The 14531-nt window shown below is 42.1% G+C and overlaps 1 protein-coding gene across 1 annotated transcript in view; it reads left to right on the top strand.

The window, feature by feature from the left end:
• The window catches only part of STAB1 (stabilin 1), a 394908-nt gene that overhangs the window by 164375 nt on the left and 216002 nt on the right, over positions 1-14531 (top strand). The window contains exons 23-24 of the mRNA XM_077452219.1: positions 3464-3650; positions 7712-7805. Coding sequence (XP_077308345.1) covers positions 3464-3650; positions 7712-7805 — 281 coding nt within the window. The remainder of the gene's footprint in view (positions 1-3463; positions 3651-7711; positions 7806-14531) is intronic.

Here is a 14531-nt window from a genome sequence, read left to right as displayed (position 1 = left end):
AGGGTTCCCAGAGAGCCCCCCCTTACATCAGGGTTCCCAGAGAGCCCCCCCTTACATCAGGGTTCCCAGAGAGCCCCCCCTTACATCAGGGTCCCCAGAGAGCCCCCCCTTACATCAGGGTCCCCAGAGAGCCCCCCCTTGCATCAGGGTCCCCAGAGAGCCCCCCCTTGCATCAGGGTCCCCAGAGAGCCTCCCCCTTGCATCAGGGTCCCCAGAGAGCCCCCCCTTGCATCAGGGTCCCCAGAGAGCCCCCCTTGCATCAGGGTCCCCAGAGAGCCTCCCCCTTACATCAGGGTCCCCAGAGAGACCCCCCTTGCATCAGGGTCCCCAGAGAGCCCCCCCTTGCATCAGGGTCCCCAGAGAGCCCCCCCTTGCATCAGGGTCCCCAGAGAGCCCCCCCTTGCATCAGGGTCCCCAGAGAGCCTCCCCCTTGCATCAGGGTCCCCAGAGAGCCTCCCCCTTGCATCAGGGTCCCCAGAGAGCCTCCCCCTTGCATCAGGGTCCCCAGAGAGCCTCCCCCTTGCATCAGGGTCCCCAGAGAGCCTCCCCCTTGCATCAGGGTCCCCAGAGAGCCTCCCCCTTGCATCAGGGTCCCCAGAGAGCCTCCCCCTTGCATCAGGGTCCCCAGAGAGCCTCCCCCTTGCATCAGGGTCCCCAGAGAGCCTCCCCCTTGCATCAGGGTCCCCAGAGAGCCTCCCCCTTGCATCAGGGTCCCCAGAGAGCCTCCCCCTTAATCAGGGTCCCCAGAGAGCCTCCCCCTTAATCAGGGTCCCCAGAGAGCCTCCCCCTTAATCAGGGTCCCCAGAGAGCCTCCCCCTTAATCAGGGTCCCCAGAGAGCCTCCCCCTTAATCAGGGTCCCCAGAGAGCCTCCCCCTTAATCAGGGTCCCCAGAGAGCCTCCCCCTTAATCAGGGTCCCCAGAGAGCCTCCCCCTTAAATCAGGGTCCCCAGAGAGCCTCCCCCTTAAATCAGGGTCCCCAGAGAGCCTTCCCCTTAAAATCAGGGTCCCCCAGAGGGTCTTCCTCTTGCATCAGGGTCCCCAGAGAGCCCCCCACTTACATCAGGATCCCCAGAGAGCGTCCCCTCCCCTTGGGAACCCCTGCAGAGACTCAGGGTTATGGTCTCCAGATTTAGGGCCATAGCCATGAAAGCCACCCCCTAGCAACGCCACTGGCACTGATTATAGTATATTTCTAAAAAGTATGTAACTTAACAAACTAATTTTTATTTTATAGGAATCCTGATTAATACCACTAAATCAACCTCTTCCAATTCTTTATTCTGCAATACACCAAATAGGTCACATAACAAAAAATAAGACAGCGATCATAACAACTTTTTTTTGCTGATGATGTGATTCAAAATGAGGGTATTATGTTTATATGAATATTTGGGTTATTAAATGTTATATTAGATACTTGGTAGGATGTGGAACTGAAATTTCCAAAATCTGAGTTGGTGTTATATTGTGCATGTGTTCATGGTGCTCCATACTCTTCCAAAAAAGGACTGTGAACGCCTAAAATAATCCTACTCATTGTCATGTATTAAAGAAGATTTCCTACAATCCACTAATGCAATAATTACTTTACTGTGCTACATGATAAGCATAAATGTAGGGCTAAATCATACCTATGTGGTGCATTGTGGTAACATGCACAGTGTCTTAATACACATTAACATGCACGTTAACACATGTTGCAGTGCCTTTTATTTTAAATGGCATCCCCTCCCACTATGGTAGCACAGCTCTGAAGCACATGCAATGCAGTGCTTCAGAGCACACATTAATGCCCTGCTATGCATCAGAAAAAAACGTTGCATCTACATTTTATTTTTTTGTGTATGTGCGTTGGCAGCACCATCAAAAAAAGTGACTTCTACTCAACACACAGGGACAGCAAAATTTAAATGGCTCCTTAGCATTGCAGCAATTAGCTTTTTTTTTTTTTATTATTATTAAACATACATCATGCAATCAGAAGTTATCAAGTGAATGACTTTTTCGTAGTAATAAATAAACAGTATTTAAAAAAATAACTTCACTGTTTAGACCATGTTACATGGTACACACTTTTTAGGGGATGTCTGCCTCATGAGTACAAACATAGAAATTAAACACTTACTGGGATTCTAAACCTTTTTCACAGTATTAAAACATTTTTTTTTTTTTTGCTTCCCTAACTTCTTTCTCAAATACCTAAACTGGAAAGTCTGTCTTGTAGTTATACAAGTGCAAATAAAATCCTGACGGGTTGTAAACCTTCCACTTACTACTAGAATGTTTGTTTTTTTGCAGCCGTCTTCACTTCCTGTTCTCTCTGATACTCATTTAGTAGAAAATTGGTAGAAAGTGATTTCCCTCACATCCTTTTCTATCTAAAGGCCCGTACACACGATCAGACTTTTTGACAACAAACATTCAAATTAGCTGTTTTAAGGCAACATCCGACCGTGTGTACGCTCCATCGGACAAACTTTTTCGGTTTTCATCAGACTTTTGTTGGCTGTGCGAACAGACAAACTTTTTGACAACATAAGTCCGATGGAGCAAAGTCTGATTGTGTGTACACAAAACCATCAGACTTTTGTACAAAGTACAAACACGCATGCTCAGAACCAATGCAAAAGATCAGACAACAATACAGAAGTTGACCAAAGGTGGCGCTGGAGTAATTGAACGTTCACTTTTGAAGTGTCGTCAGTACGTTGAAACGTCGCTACGTTCGTGTTTGTTGCCTAAAAAGTCAGATCGTGTGTATGTACAAAAGTACACGGAAAGTTTGTACAAAGTCCGATCGTGTTTATGAGGCTTAAAAGTGGTCAAATAGACAGAAAGTGAGGAGACATCTACCAAATGGCCCACAGTGGAAATTAAAAAGTTGACAGATAATCTAAAGCCTCATACACACGATCGGACTTTGTACAAACTTTCCCGTGGACTTTTGTACAAAGGCCGTAAAGTTGTATTGCATACACACGATCGGATTTTTTAGGCAACAAACACGAACGTAGTGACGTTTCAACGTACTGACGACACTTCAAAAGAGGACATTCAATTACTCCAGCGCCACCCTTTGGTCAACTTCTGTATTGTTGTCTGATCGTTTGCATTGGTTCTGAGCATGCGTGTTTGTACTTTGTACAAAAGTCTGATGGTTTTGTGTACACACGATCGGACTTTGCTCCATCGGACTTATGTTGTCAAAAAGTTTGTCCGTTCACACAGCCAACAAAAGTCTGATGAAAACCAAAAAGTTTGTCCGATGGAGCGTATACACGGTCGGATGTTGCCTTAAAACAACTAATATGCATGTTTGTTGTCAAAAAGTCCAATCGTGTGTACGGGCCTTTACCCTTACAGCACTTTTTACAATGGAAATAATTTATTCTGGAGTTAAAATGTAAAGTCCATATTGTTTGTTACTACCTAATGCCTTATTTTCTTTGTGGGTGCAATCAGACTGCAGGTGCATGCATGGAACGTGTGATAACCGCCCAGGGAGTAGAGGGGTGTGCCAGGGTGGAAGATGCAAAGAAGGTTATGTGGGAGAATTCTGTGACCAGCATTCAGAGCCGTGCAAATCATTAAATGCAACACAATTTTGCCATTTAGATGCAGTCTGTGTATCTACTGATAACACTACCAGGTAATATGTGTATTGTTGTTGGACGTAGCACAAATCTAAACATTTTCTATTTTATGGTTCCTTAATATGCAGTAAGGACCTTTGGGCAGCAGATGTTAAGTACCAATTTATGTACCACTTTGTTTTGACAGCAGGATACAGACCCTAAACTGGGCATTGGACTTACCAGTGTTTGAGATAAGAACTGTCTCTGTTGCCTCCTTCAACCTCAACCCTGCTTTGAAAAAAAAAAAAATGAAACATACCAGTTGCCAAAGCCATGACAGACCATCCCTATATCAAACATTTTGATGAATGATGCCCATAATATGAAATGTCTTTGAAAACATGTTTCCCAGCTGGTTGTTTGCAGTTATTTTAGTCATAACCCTGAAAATGATTACTATATAAAAGATTTCTGTTCTCCTTGGAACCTTATTTTTTTCAGCATCCCACAAAATGCTTCTATCATCCATAACCTTTTACATCTGTAGCACTCCTCCTCTAGGGGCAGTGGGGAATGACCCCCACAGTAGTGCGGTAGGCTGACATATCTTAGGGTGGATCATTGACATAATATAAGTAAAACTAACAGTTGAGTGTTTATAGCATACTGTATTCACTCAATAAAGTCACCAAAAGAGGTTTAGGCCCCTTTCACACATGCCTTCAGTTTGAAAAAAAACTTAACTGAACTGATGAAAGAAAAAACACATTAGTTAACATCAGTTTTTCTTCTGTTTTTCCATCCGTTCTTTACATTCACTTAAAAAAAAAAAAGTTAATAGTAAAAAATAAAATAAAAAAAACTCTGTAAGGCAAAAGGCACAATGAGCTTTAGAGATACACAAAAATAGCAAAATATCTAAGGCCTTCAGGTAGCAGCAAAATTGTTGGTTTCCTTTCACTATCAGGATTCCAATAGTAATTGGCCCTTTGAGAGAGAGAGAAGCATTCTAATAATAATTGGCCCTAACGCAAGCATTCACAGTTATCTTAAAGGGACAGTTTCTTGTTGAAAAGTTGGACAAGAGCAGTGCGCTCTCTCTTTCCCCACCCTAGCAAAGCTGAGCTCAGCAGCTGCCACAATAAGTGGAGAGAGAAGGTACCACATACGCATTGTTTAATACACTTACTGTATTTTTGTAATGCTGGGGTGAGTGTCCAACGTTTGGCGTATCAAGTAACCTAACCAGGAGGTGGGGCACATAATCAGCTTGGGAGTTTTTCTGCCAGGCTTTGAGGGGTGCCTACAATTATGACAATTACATTAAATTGGTTCTAAAGCCCAAACATTTTTTTACCCTAATGCATTCCCTGCATTAAAGAAAAAAAAATGTTTAGGTAACATTGTCACCCCTCAACACACCCCCCCCCCCCCATACATACATACATGAGTTTTCGCTTAATCCAGCACTGTGCCTGTCTTTAGCAGCTCTCTCCCCACTCTCTCAGGCTTTGCTGAGGAAGCGGCAGACTTTGCTGTTGGTCAATTCCTGTGATGAGGGAGCGGGACAAAGCTGCGCTGTCTGTGTCTATGGACGCAGGCAGAGAGGCTTGGGCTCAAGTCTGCAGGTGTGTCACAAAAGGGAGACCCGAGAAGAGGAGGATTGAGGCCACTCTGTGCAATTCCAGGTAAGTATATCATGTTTGTTATTTATGTAGCACCCCCTAGCGTGGCTAGAGTGCTAAGGATAGGATTTTTGTTAGTGTGAGGTAAATTCAGGCTTAGCTTGCAGCCAAGCCTGTGTGTTTTTCTTGGTCAGGTATGAGTAACTCGGGTAGGGCTGTTTGATTCGGCAAGAGCATCTCTGGGGACTCCTCACTGCTTGCTGGAAACTTGGAGAAGCAGTTGGGAGGGGTCTAGGAGGAGCTGGCTGGAGTGTTATGAGGGTCCTGGCCAATCCCTAACAGATGGGTTTGCAAGGGGAAGGCCCCCTAAAATACTCAGGGTCAGTCCAGCTGGGGCAGTGGGAGTTTGGGTAGAAGGAGATGGGGTTTTAGGCTGTCGGAGGCCTTTGAGAGTAACCCCCTAGTCTGGGGGGCCTGGGCTCGTGTGCGGGAGGGACCCCTCTTCATGACACACAGGGAGATCCTGACCAGGAGGCAGGAGAACACTGCTGGGCAAATATTCAGGGAGGAAAACGGTCAGGAGGTCTGGGGAATGTTACAGTCAGAGGACTAAGAGGCATGCGTGAAGGGACTGTGTGCAAGAAGTCTGGGATGGATGCACAGTCAGTCTGAGTCTTGGAGGAAGGCTAATGAAAGGGGCAGCTGCAGCCAGGTGGGCTGGCAGTGTATGAAGAGGTGGTACTGGTAGCAGTAGACAGAGGAATAGGACAGCTAAGCACCAAAAACCTCTCTTTTTTGCTACACTACCAAATGGACCTGCGGTCCCTGCCTGCAAAGGCAATTCACTTGGATCTGACTGAGATTGTGTTGGATCAAACTGTCAGTGCTTGCTGGCCCTAGGAGATGTCATTCTACAAGCCAGTTTGTAGAAGAGGAGAAGTGTGTATATACTGGATGTATATAGTTTGTCTTCCTGAAGATTTGTTTGCTATTTAAGTGGGCATCTCATAAGAACCCTTACCCCATCCAAGTTTAATTCCAAGTTTAATTCCCCTAAATAAGAAAAAAAAAAGAAAAACAAGGCTTCAAGGACTGAATCTTGTCTCAAGAGTGAGTGGAAAATTGATGTACCTGGCTGGGCAGTGTGGGAGAAACCCATATTCACCAGCGGCTCCTGCGGGGGGTAGCTCTACATCTAAGAAAAAAAAAATTACTTTACAATCACTTTAAACAAGATTTTGAAAAAATGCACAGCTTGGGATACTCTAGTTTAAGGAAAAAATCCTACACGCCTTATTTGCAGTGAACATTTTGTAGTATTATATAATGGAACTAAGTGCAGCACTATAAACAGCCTCCTACCTTTAAATTATTAAAAATTGCTTATTCAATTTGATTACCCAAAATACCAAGTACAAAGCCCCAGTGCTTTATTTGCTCAGTACATTGCTACAACCATAAGTAAAGTGCTGTCTGTGTTTCCTTATATGCTCGTAAACTGCAGGTCTTAAAACAGAGCGAGAAAATATTGGGAACTACTATGCCCTCAAATCTCCTTTATAAATTTTATTAACATTTACTAACCTAATATATACAATCTTCCTTCTCTGTTGCATGTCATATGAAAACAGTTGTCAGAATTGTCCCGAGAGACTCACATCAGGTGGCATGAAAACCACACAAAATAGTGACACAAAGTATCCACAGAGCTGAGTGGACCCATTGCTAAAACATTTTAGTATAAATTAAGTATATATTAGTGCTCAGAATAATCCACTTACAATTATGCACCAACATTAGCATTAAAAATTGTTGCAAATAAATGAAGTATAAAGTGCTACAGACCTTATTTAAGTATGAGGTCCACCAAATAAGGCGAGTTTTGACCGACCGCTGAGCGGGGAGTTTTGACCGACACGGAAGGCTGTTGTTTCACACACATTGTGAAGGAGAACAGCTGGAACATGTTGTGGACAATGTTGTATCCTCAAGTGAATTGATATAGTTTATAGGTAGGTAGCTTTTTATATAGCTGTTCTTAATTACATTATATCATTTAAGTGGCTTTCCCAACACATTGGGATAGATTTACTAAAATTGGAGCACCAAAATCTGGTGCAGCTGTGCATGGTAGCCAATCCACTTCTAACTTCAGGTTGTTCAGTTAAGCTTTGACAATAAAACCTGGAAGTGGATTGGTTTCTATGCAGAGCTGCACCAGATTTTGCACAATCTAGCTTAAGTAGAGAAAATAAACACTGTACTCGCAGAAGTTTATAAAGCAATTATACATTTTGTAGTAACAGTGAGAATAACATGTTTATGTATGTTTATTGTGTTTTTAGGCAGCTTGAAAGATACAGTTGTACTGCTTTAAAATTGTTATTCTAGTAGATATCCACATTTAATCACTATCATTTTATTCTTATTAATATAGTACAGTTTTTTCATTGTTTGTTAGATAAAGAAATGTAGTCAGACCCTTGACTCCTCTTTTATATGTCTTCCAGCTGTCAGTGTAAGAATGGCTATGAAGGAGATGGAACTTTCTGTCAACAAATAGATGAATGCAAGAAGCAAGAACGAGGTGGATGTTCAGAAAATGTGAGTAAATATTATTGGACTTGCAAAACAGATATTCTGTGTTTAGGACTTGGATCCCCAAGTATTAACTTATGAGCCCTATATCGTATGTGATCATTTTTTTTGATCTATCAATTTTTATTGGATTTAAGATAATGCATATAAGATACAAAGTGTAGAATGTATGCCGGAATACAAGTGAACATAAAATAACAGGTAAGGAATATCAACTTATCTATAAGCGTACATTTTATACATGAAACAAGAGATCTGTAGGATGGTGCATGAAAAGAAAAGCAAAATCAGCTGGTATTTATAATACTGTATAAGTGTTGGCCTCCCCTAGACACCCAAATGGGGGCTCAACTGTGTCTTTGGGGAGGGTGATGTCGCAAAAGTTGAGTACATCCAAGTGCCTATAGCTATAACTAATCTTAATAGTGTACAACACAACCTGAGAACACAGTGGAAGCATAGTAAGATATCAATTAAGACTATTTTAAAAAATCAGCGGATTTCGACCACCTTTCCCACGGTGACCACCTATTTCTTTCTTTTGGTAATGTCCCCTTACTGGAGGCCATCATCAATTCATAACTGTAATGCAGGTATACAGTTTCCAGAAGTTGGTAGATGGATGGAGGCATACCGATTTCCATAGTCTGGTTATGGATAGTCTAGCTGCCAGGAGAATATGTGTCGTTACATGACGAAAGGGGTAGAGTATGTCATCTATAGTCAGGTTTAAGAGAGCTAAACCAGGGCTAAATGGAATTTGTATTTGGGTTATGTCTGTTATTATAAGAAAAACTGTTTTGCAGAAGTTTTGGAGTTTGTTACAACTCCAAAAAATATGGAGCATGTCACCTTTAGCAGAATTACATCTCCAACACGTGTCCGATATTGTTGGATTGTATGAAGTTAACCTTGATGGAGTCAAATACCACCTAAGGGATATTTTTTGAGTTAGTTCCCATAGTGCGGAACTATTACTCCTTGTCAGCTTTGTTTTAGGCTGGGCAAGCCCTCATACTGCGTCTTTAGCAGTACGATTTCGACAAATTCTAACCTTTATTGAGATGTGCATTTTTATAAATGCAAACTGCTTCGTAGCGAAAACAATCCACATAGGGTTTGGCTAACTTCATATCAGTGGCAAATCTGGCCTGGTTCACACTATTGTGGATGGTTGCGGGTGCAGGATCCACAGCAATTCCTGCACCCACAACCACCTGCAGACAAAATGTTGACAAACGCACAAGTAATGGCAACCCCATGCATCTAAAAATGCAGTGTGTTTGTGGGTGTGGGAGCCGCAGGGAAATTGCACCAATGCGATTTCCTGATCGCTGCATTTTTAAAATGCTGCAGGAACCTTTTACCTGCATGAAACACAGGCACAGCAGCCTTCAAATGAATAGGCTGCAATGTTCACGCAAATACGGGGACGCAAACCCCCAATAGTGTGAACCAGGCCTTATGTAAAATGTGGCGATGATGGACAAAATACTCATAAACTATCTTTTTATCCAAAGCAGTAATGTCAATCATGGGAGGACAGATCAGATGTGCCTTTTATTCAAGTATGTATTCTGAACTCAAGCCCATTCTAATACTCTCAGCCTCCTCCAAATTCTCCAGATTTTTGTTTTCTTCTGCTGTGATCCAACTTCCTGTAATGCCGCGTACACACGACCAGACTTTTCGAGGGACTAAGTCTGACAGACTTTCGACGGAGTTCTGACAGAGTTCTGACGGACTTTCTGAATGAACGGACTTGGCCACACACAATCACATCAAAGTCCGACGGATTCGAACGTGATGACGTACGACTGGACTAGAATAAGGAAGTTCATAGCCAGTAGCCAATAGCTACCCTAGCGTCTGTTTTTGTCCATCGGACTAGCACACACACGAGCGGATTTCTCAGTAGGAACTGGGTCTGGCAGAGTTCTGTCAGAAAAATTTGAAACCAAACAAACAAATCAAAAGTCCGCTGCAGCCCACACACGTTCGAATGGTCTGCCGGAATCATTCTGTCGGACTTTTGATGTTGAAAAGTCTGGTCGTGTGTACGGGGCATTAGAGTGTGGCAACATTCGCTCTCCTTGATCCCACTGTATGTAGGGACATAGCCATCATCTTTTGCTCACTCCCAAGATTGACTATGGACTGTGGATTATGGGCTTTGGAGTGTGCATAGGGCAGTGTACATGACTGCAACTGACATGCACTATGTGTTCCAATACCACTTGCCGACCGCCCCTATTAAAAATACATAATGAAAAATGAAAAGTGTGGCAGAGCTGCAATATGACAATCTACAAAAATAAGATAAAACACGACTCCAGCTAACTTGCGAAATATATGATTACAGGAAATGAAAGTCCTAACAGTAAAGCAGAAAACAATTCATTCAACTGATGTGAAAACAATGTGATGTTTCTTCAGAAAACTTCCTTACCAGAGTTCTCCCGCCACCACATGTAATGCTCACCTCCTTTGCATGACCCCAAGGGGTCAAACACGCCTTGCACTTAGTGCCAATAATCCCTCCAAAGGATCCTCTGTAATCTTTGCTTTACTCAAGGAACAGGAAAAACGGTCTACGGCTAGCATGAGTTCCATCCACTGTGCTGCTTCAAACCATAGTTCACATTTATGACTGGTAGATGCAGAAAAACATAGAAAAGACAAAAAAAAGTGCTTCCTATAGTGTAGTATCCGAGGGGTTAAAATGAAACCTCTCAACCCCAGCTAGCAATGAACTCACATTTATTAAAAAGAATTAAAAGCATTAATAATAATCAGAACAGTCTCACTCAGTTGCGATAAAAGTCCACCGCCAGGCTCCACCTCTACTAGTTTCGCCTCCTCCCACATGGCTGCATCTGGAGGAGTATCAGTAAAGAGACATCACGACTTTGATGTTTAATAGCGGTGTTATGGCAGCAGCTAGCTGCCATAACCCTGGTATCATTTTTTAATATGGCCAGTTCTGCGTCAGATAAAAGTGGTCCCGTGTACAGATTTGGTGCAGGAGCACTTTCCTGGGCTTACCAGACCTATCAGTAAAGCCCGGGAGCTAGGCGATGCAGCCATTTGCTGGGCAGGAAGTCAAGTGAGGCTAGCCACCACTCGTCTCTATGCCCTTGGAGGACCATAGCAAGGGTCGATGTCACTTTGGATTCTCGGGCCAAAACAAAGTAAAAGTGCAAAAAAAAACCTATAATTTTTTTTGCTTTTAAAGGTAAACACATGGGCTGAATGTTAGGAGACATCGACTGGTTAAAAATAAAAATAAAAATGGCATTGGCCCGTGTCAATTTCGTGCATGCTGGAAAGCCAGCAGCCAATCGACTCCCGATCAGCGCTCTCAGCCAATGGCAGAGAGCACTGATTGGAGCATTCTGGCGGGGGAGCATCCATCTGTCAGACCACAACAGCTCAGCGGGGCAAGATCACTGTACTAATCTTGGATCGTTAGTACAGCGGCTCCAACCAGAGCTTTCACACTGTTAGTGTGTACCAGGCTTAAATGAGGGAACTGTGGTCTTTTTGACCCCAGATCTCTGAATAAAGAGGGCCTGTCATCCTTATTTCTATTAAAAGGGATGTTTACATTCCTTGTAATAGGAATAAAAGTGATTTTAAAAAAGAGATAATGTCAAAATAAAAAGTATAATAAATAAGAAAAAAATAATAATTTAAAGAGCCCCATCCCACCATGCTCACACACAGAAGCGAACGCATGCGTAAGTTGTGCCCACATATGTAAACGTGTTCAAACCACATGTGAGGTATCGCAGGGATCGTTGAGTGAGTGAGAGCAATAATTCTAGAGCAAGACCTCCTCGGTAACTCTAAATAGGTAACCTGTAAAAAAACTGAAAGCGCCCCCTATGGAGATTTTTAAGTACCTGAGTTTTTCGCCATGCCACAAGCGTGTGGAATTTTAAAGCATGACATGTTCAGTATCTATTTACTCGGCGTAACATCATCTTTCACGTTATACAAAAAAAATGGGGTAACTATTGTGTTTTTTATTTATTTTTTATTTATTAAAGTGTATTTTCTCAACAAAAAAAAAAAATTGCACTTGAAAGACTGCTGCTCACATACTGTGACATAAAATATTGTGATCGCCATTTTATTCTCTAGGGTCTCTGCTGAAGAAAAAAATATACTGTTTGGGGGTTCTAAGTAATTTTCTAGCAAAAAAATACTCATTTAAACTTTTAAACAAAGACTTCCAGAAAAGGCCTGGTCTTCAAGTGGTTAAAGGAAGTCAGGTGGAAAAGGAGAGGAGCAAACAAATACTCTTGCACACAAGTGTATTGATCAGGTGATCTAAAGTTCAGGGTGGATAATGTCTCAGGCCTTGCTGCCCTCCAAGATAGGAGTATCCTTGCAATCAAAAAAGGAATAAAGAAAAGGGGGCACACCGGCCTCATGCATTATCCTTTGATACGTTTATTAAAATAATTAAAGTGGAAGTAAACTCCCCTATCGTTTTCAGCCAAGGAAGCTGCCATCTTTGCCTCTGTTTAATCTTCAACTGCTATGGTACTGCACATGTGATTCGTTATGACACCAGCCATTGGATGGTTTGATAGTTTGGCTGACAGCACAGCCAATGTGCAATTAGCATTCCTGGCATGCCTTTTTTTTAACTGTTTAAATCGATGGGTTTACTTCCACTTTAATTAAAAAATACACACAAGCATGTGAAAGAAAACCGCAATGTAAAAGCCTTTAACTGGTGGCACTCGGTCTGATAATAGCAGTCTCCAGGTAATGGAGAGGACATGAGGACCACTGCTGGCTGACACATTTTGAAGGAATACCTTCTTCCTCAGCCTAGCAGTACTACCTCCTTCAGCTTCTTATATACATATGCACATCCATAGAACACATCCCAGAGTGGCCCTGGTGCCCCACCCACAATTGTGGGCGATCCGATGGAGAGGTAGGGCTAAAGTGACAGCTGTAAAATATATATATATATACACACAATAATACCAGGTTCCCATAGGATTATCAATACCAGTTGATATTCTATGCATGCCCATAATTTGACATCACAGGTTCCTAGAGCCAAGACAAGAGCATATCAGGTGCTCACAGAAATGGAGATGTTTGAGAGCCATCTAAATATAATAATGAATATAGCCCTAAAAGGGTCTGGGTCTTACCATCCAGATATGTTGGTCCACATTTAGGTGTACAGCCACTAAGTGTGCTGTCTGGCCCACTAATGGCATTGTTATGGTGGTCAGACTAGTGTCTGGAATGCACGCCATGTTGTTTACTTTTCAGAAAACCGTAAGTGCGGTCTAAACATCACTTCCTGCGCGCCTGCCGTCGCACACAATTGAAGTCGGCTGCCATTTTGTTGTAGACAGAGAGAACAGAGCAGAACGGGTCTACCGTTACTCTATGGCGCTCGGCGATTACACATAGAAAAACAGGGAGAAGGGAGATAAAACAATACCATGTAGATTATCCATCTCGCCCTTCAAATAGAGAGGGGTCAAAGGGTCCCTGAGCCCCTCTGGGATTAGGTGACAGTAACCAATAGGCAGCCTACAGAGAATACACGCATAGGAAAAAATATATGTATACACATAAGCACCCACATATAAATCAATGGATGTTGAAATAAAGGTGTAAAATAATGCTAAACATATATATATATATATGTGTGTGTGTGTGTGTATATATATATATATATATATATATATATATATATATATATGTATGTGTGTATAGAAAGGGCATTAGTACTATATTGTTAAAGCCTAGGGCCATAGCTGAAGAGGCAGAAATAATATATATATGTTACATAGTTAGTCAGGTTGAAAAAAGACACAAATCCATCCAGTTCAACCCTAAAAACAATAAATAAATAAAATAAAAAATATCGTAAAAATATTGTACATCGTATCGTATATTATATATAATGTTTAAAAGTAAAATAGTAAGTATACATTTTATAAATTGAATTCCTTCAGTTTAGCCCTATAAATTCCTTTCTATATTAAATTGATTAAAAGTTAATGACTAAAAAATGGTTAATAAGGGGAGGTTTGAGAGCTCATGGAGGATGACAAACACAGTAAGAAATTATTAAAAGAAATATAGCATTACAGGACCATTCAGTAGTGCATGTATATTTATGATTTTTGGAGAATAAAGATATACCGTATATACTCGAGTATAGGCCGACCCGAATATAAGCCGAGGTCCCCAATTTACCCCCAAAAAACTGGAAAAAATTATTGACTCGTGTATAAGCCGAGGGTGAGACATGCCTGTCCATCCCTGTGTGTCCGTCCATCCCTGTGGGTCCATCCATCCCTGTGTGTGTCCATGCATCCGTGTGTGTGTGTGTGTGTGTCCATGCATCCGTGTGTGTGTGTGTGTGTCCATGCATCCGTGTGTGTGTGTGTCCATGCATCCGTGTGTGTGTGTGTGTGTGTCCATGCATCCGTGTGTGTGTGTGTGTGTGTCCATGCATCCGTGTGTGTGTGTGTGTGTCCATGCATCCGTGTGTGTGTGTGTGTCCATCCATCCCTGTGTGTGTGTGTGTGTGTGTGTGTGCATGCATCCGTGTGTGTGTGTGTGCTTTTTCCCACCTTAGTTTGATTGGTTCATTAATATATCAAAATTGCCCTAAGGAATTAGAAACAACTGTCAAATAGGCTACTAAGGAATAAACCAGTAACACCAGTAATAGAAAGGTTT

This window comes from Lithobates pipiens, unplaced genomic scaffold (genome assembly GCF_037356315.1).
Source record: "Lithobates pipiens isolate NorthernLeopardFrog02 unplaced genomic scaffold, aLitPip1_a1.2 Scaffold_23, whole genome shotgun sequence".
Classification (NCBI taxonomy): domain Eukaryota; kingdom Metazoa; phylum Chordata; class Amphibia; order Anura; family Ranidae; genus Lithobates; species Lithobates pipiens.
This window is presented reverse-complemented; position numbering and strand designations above follow the sequence as displayed.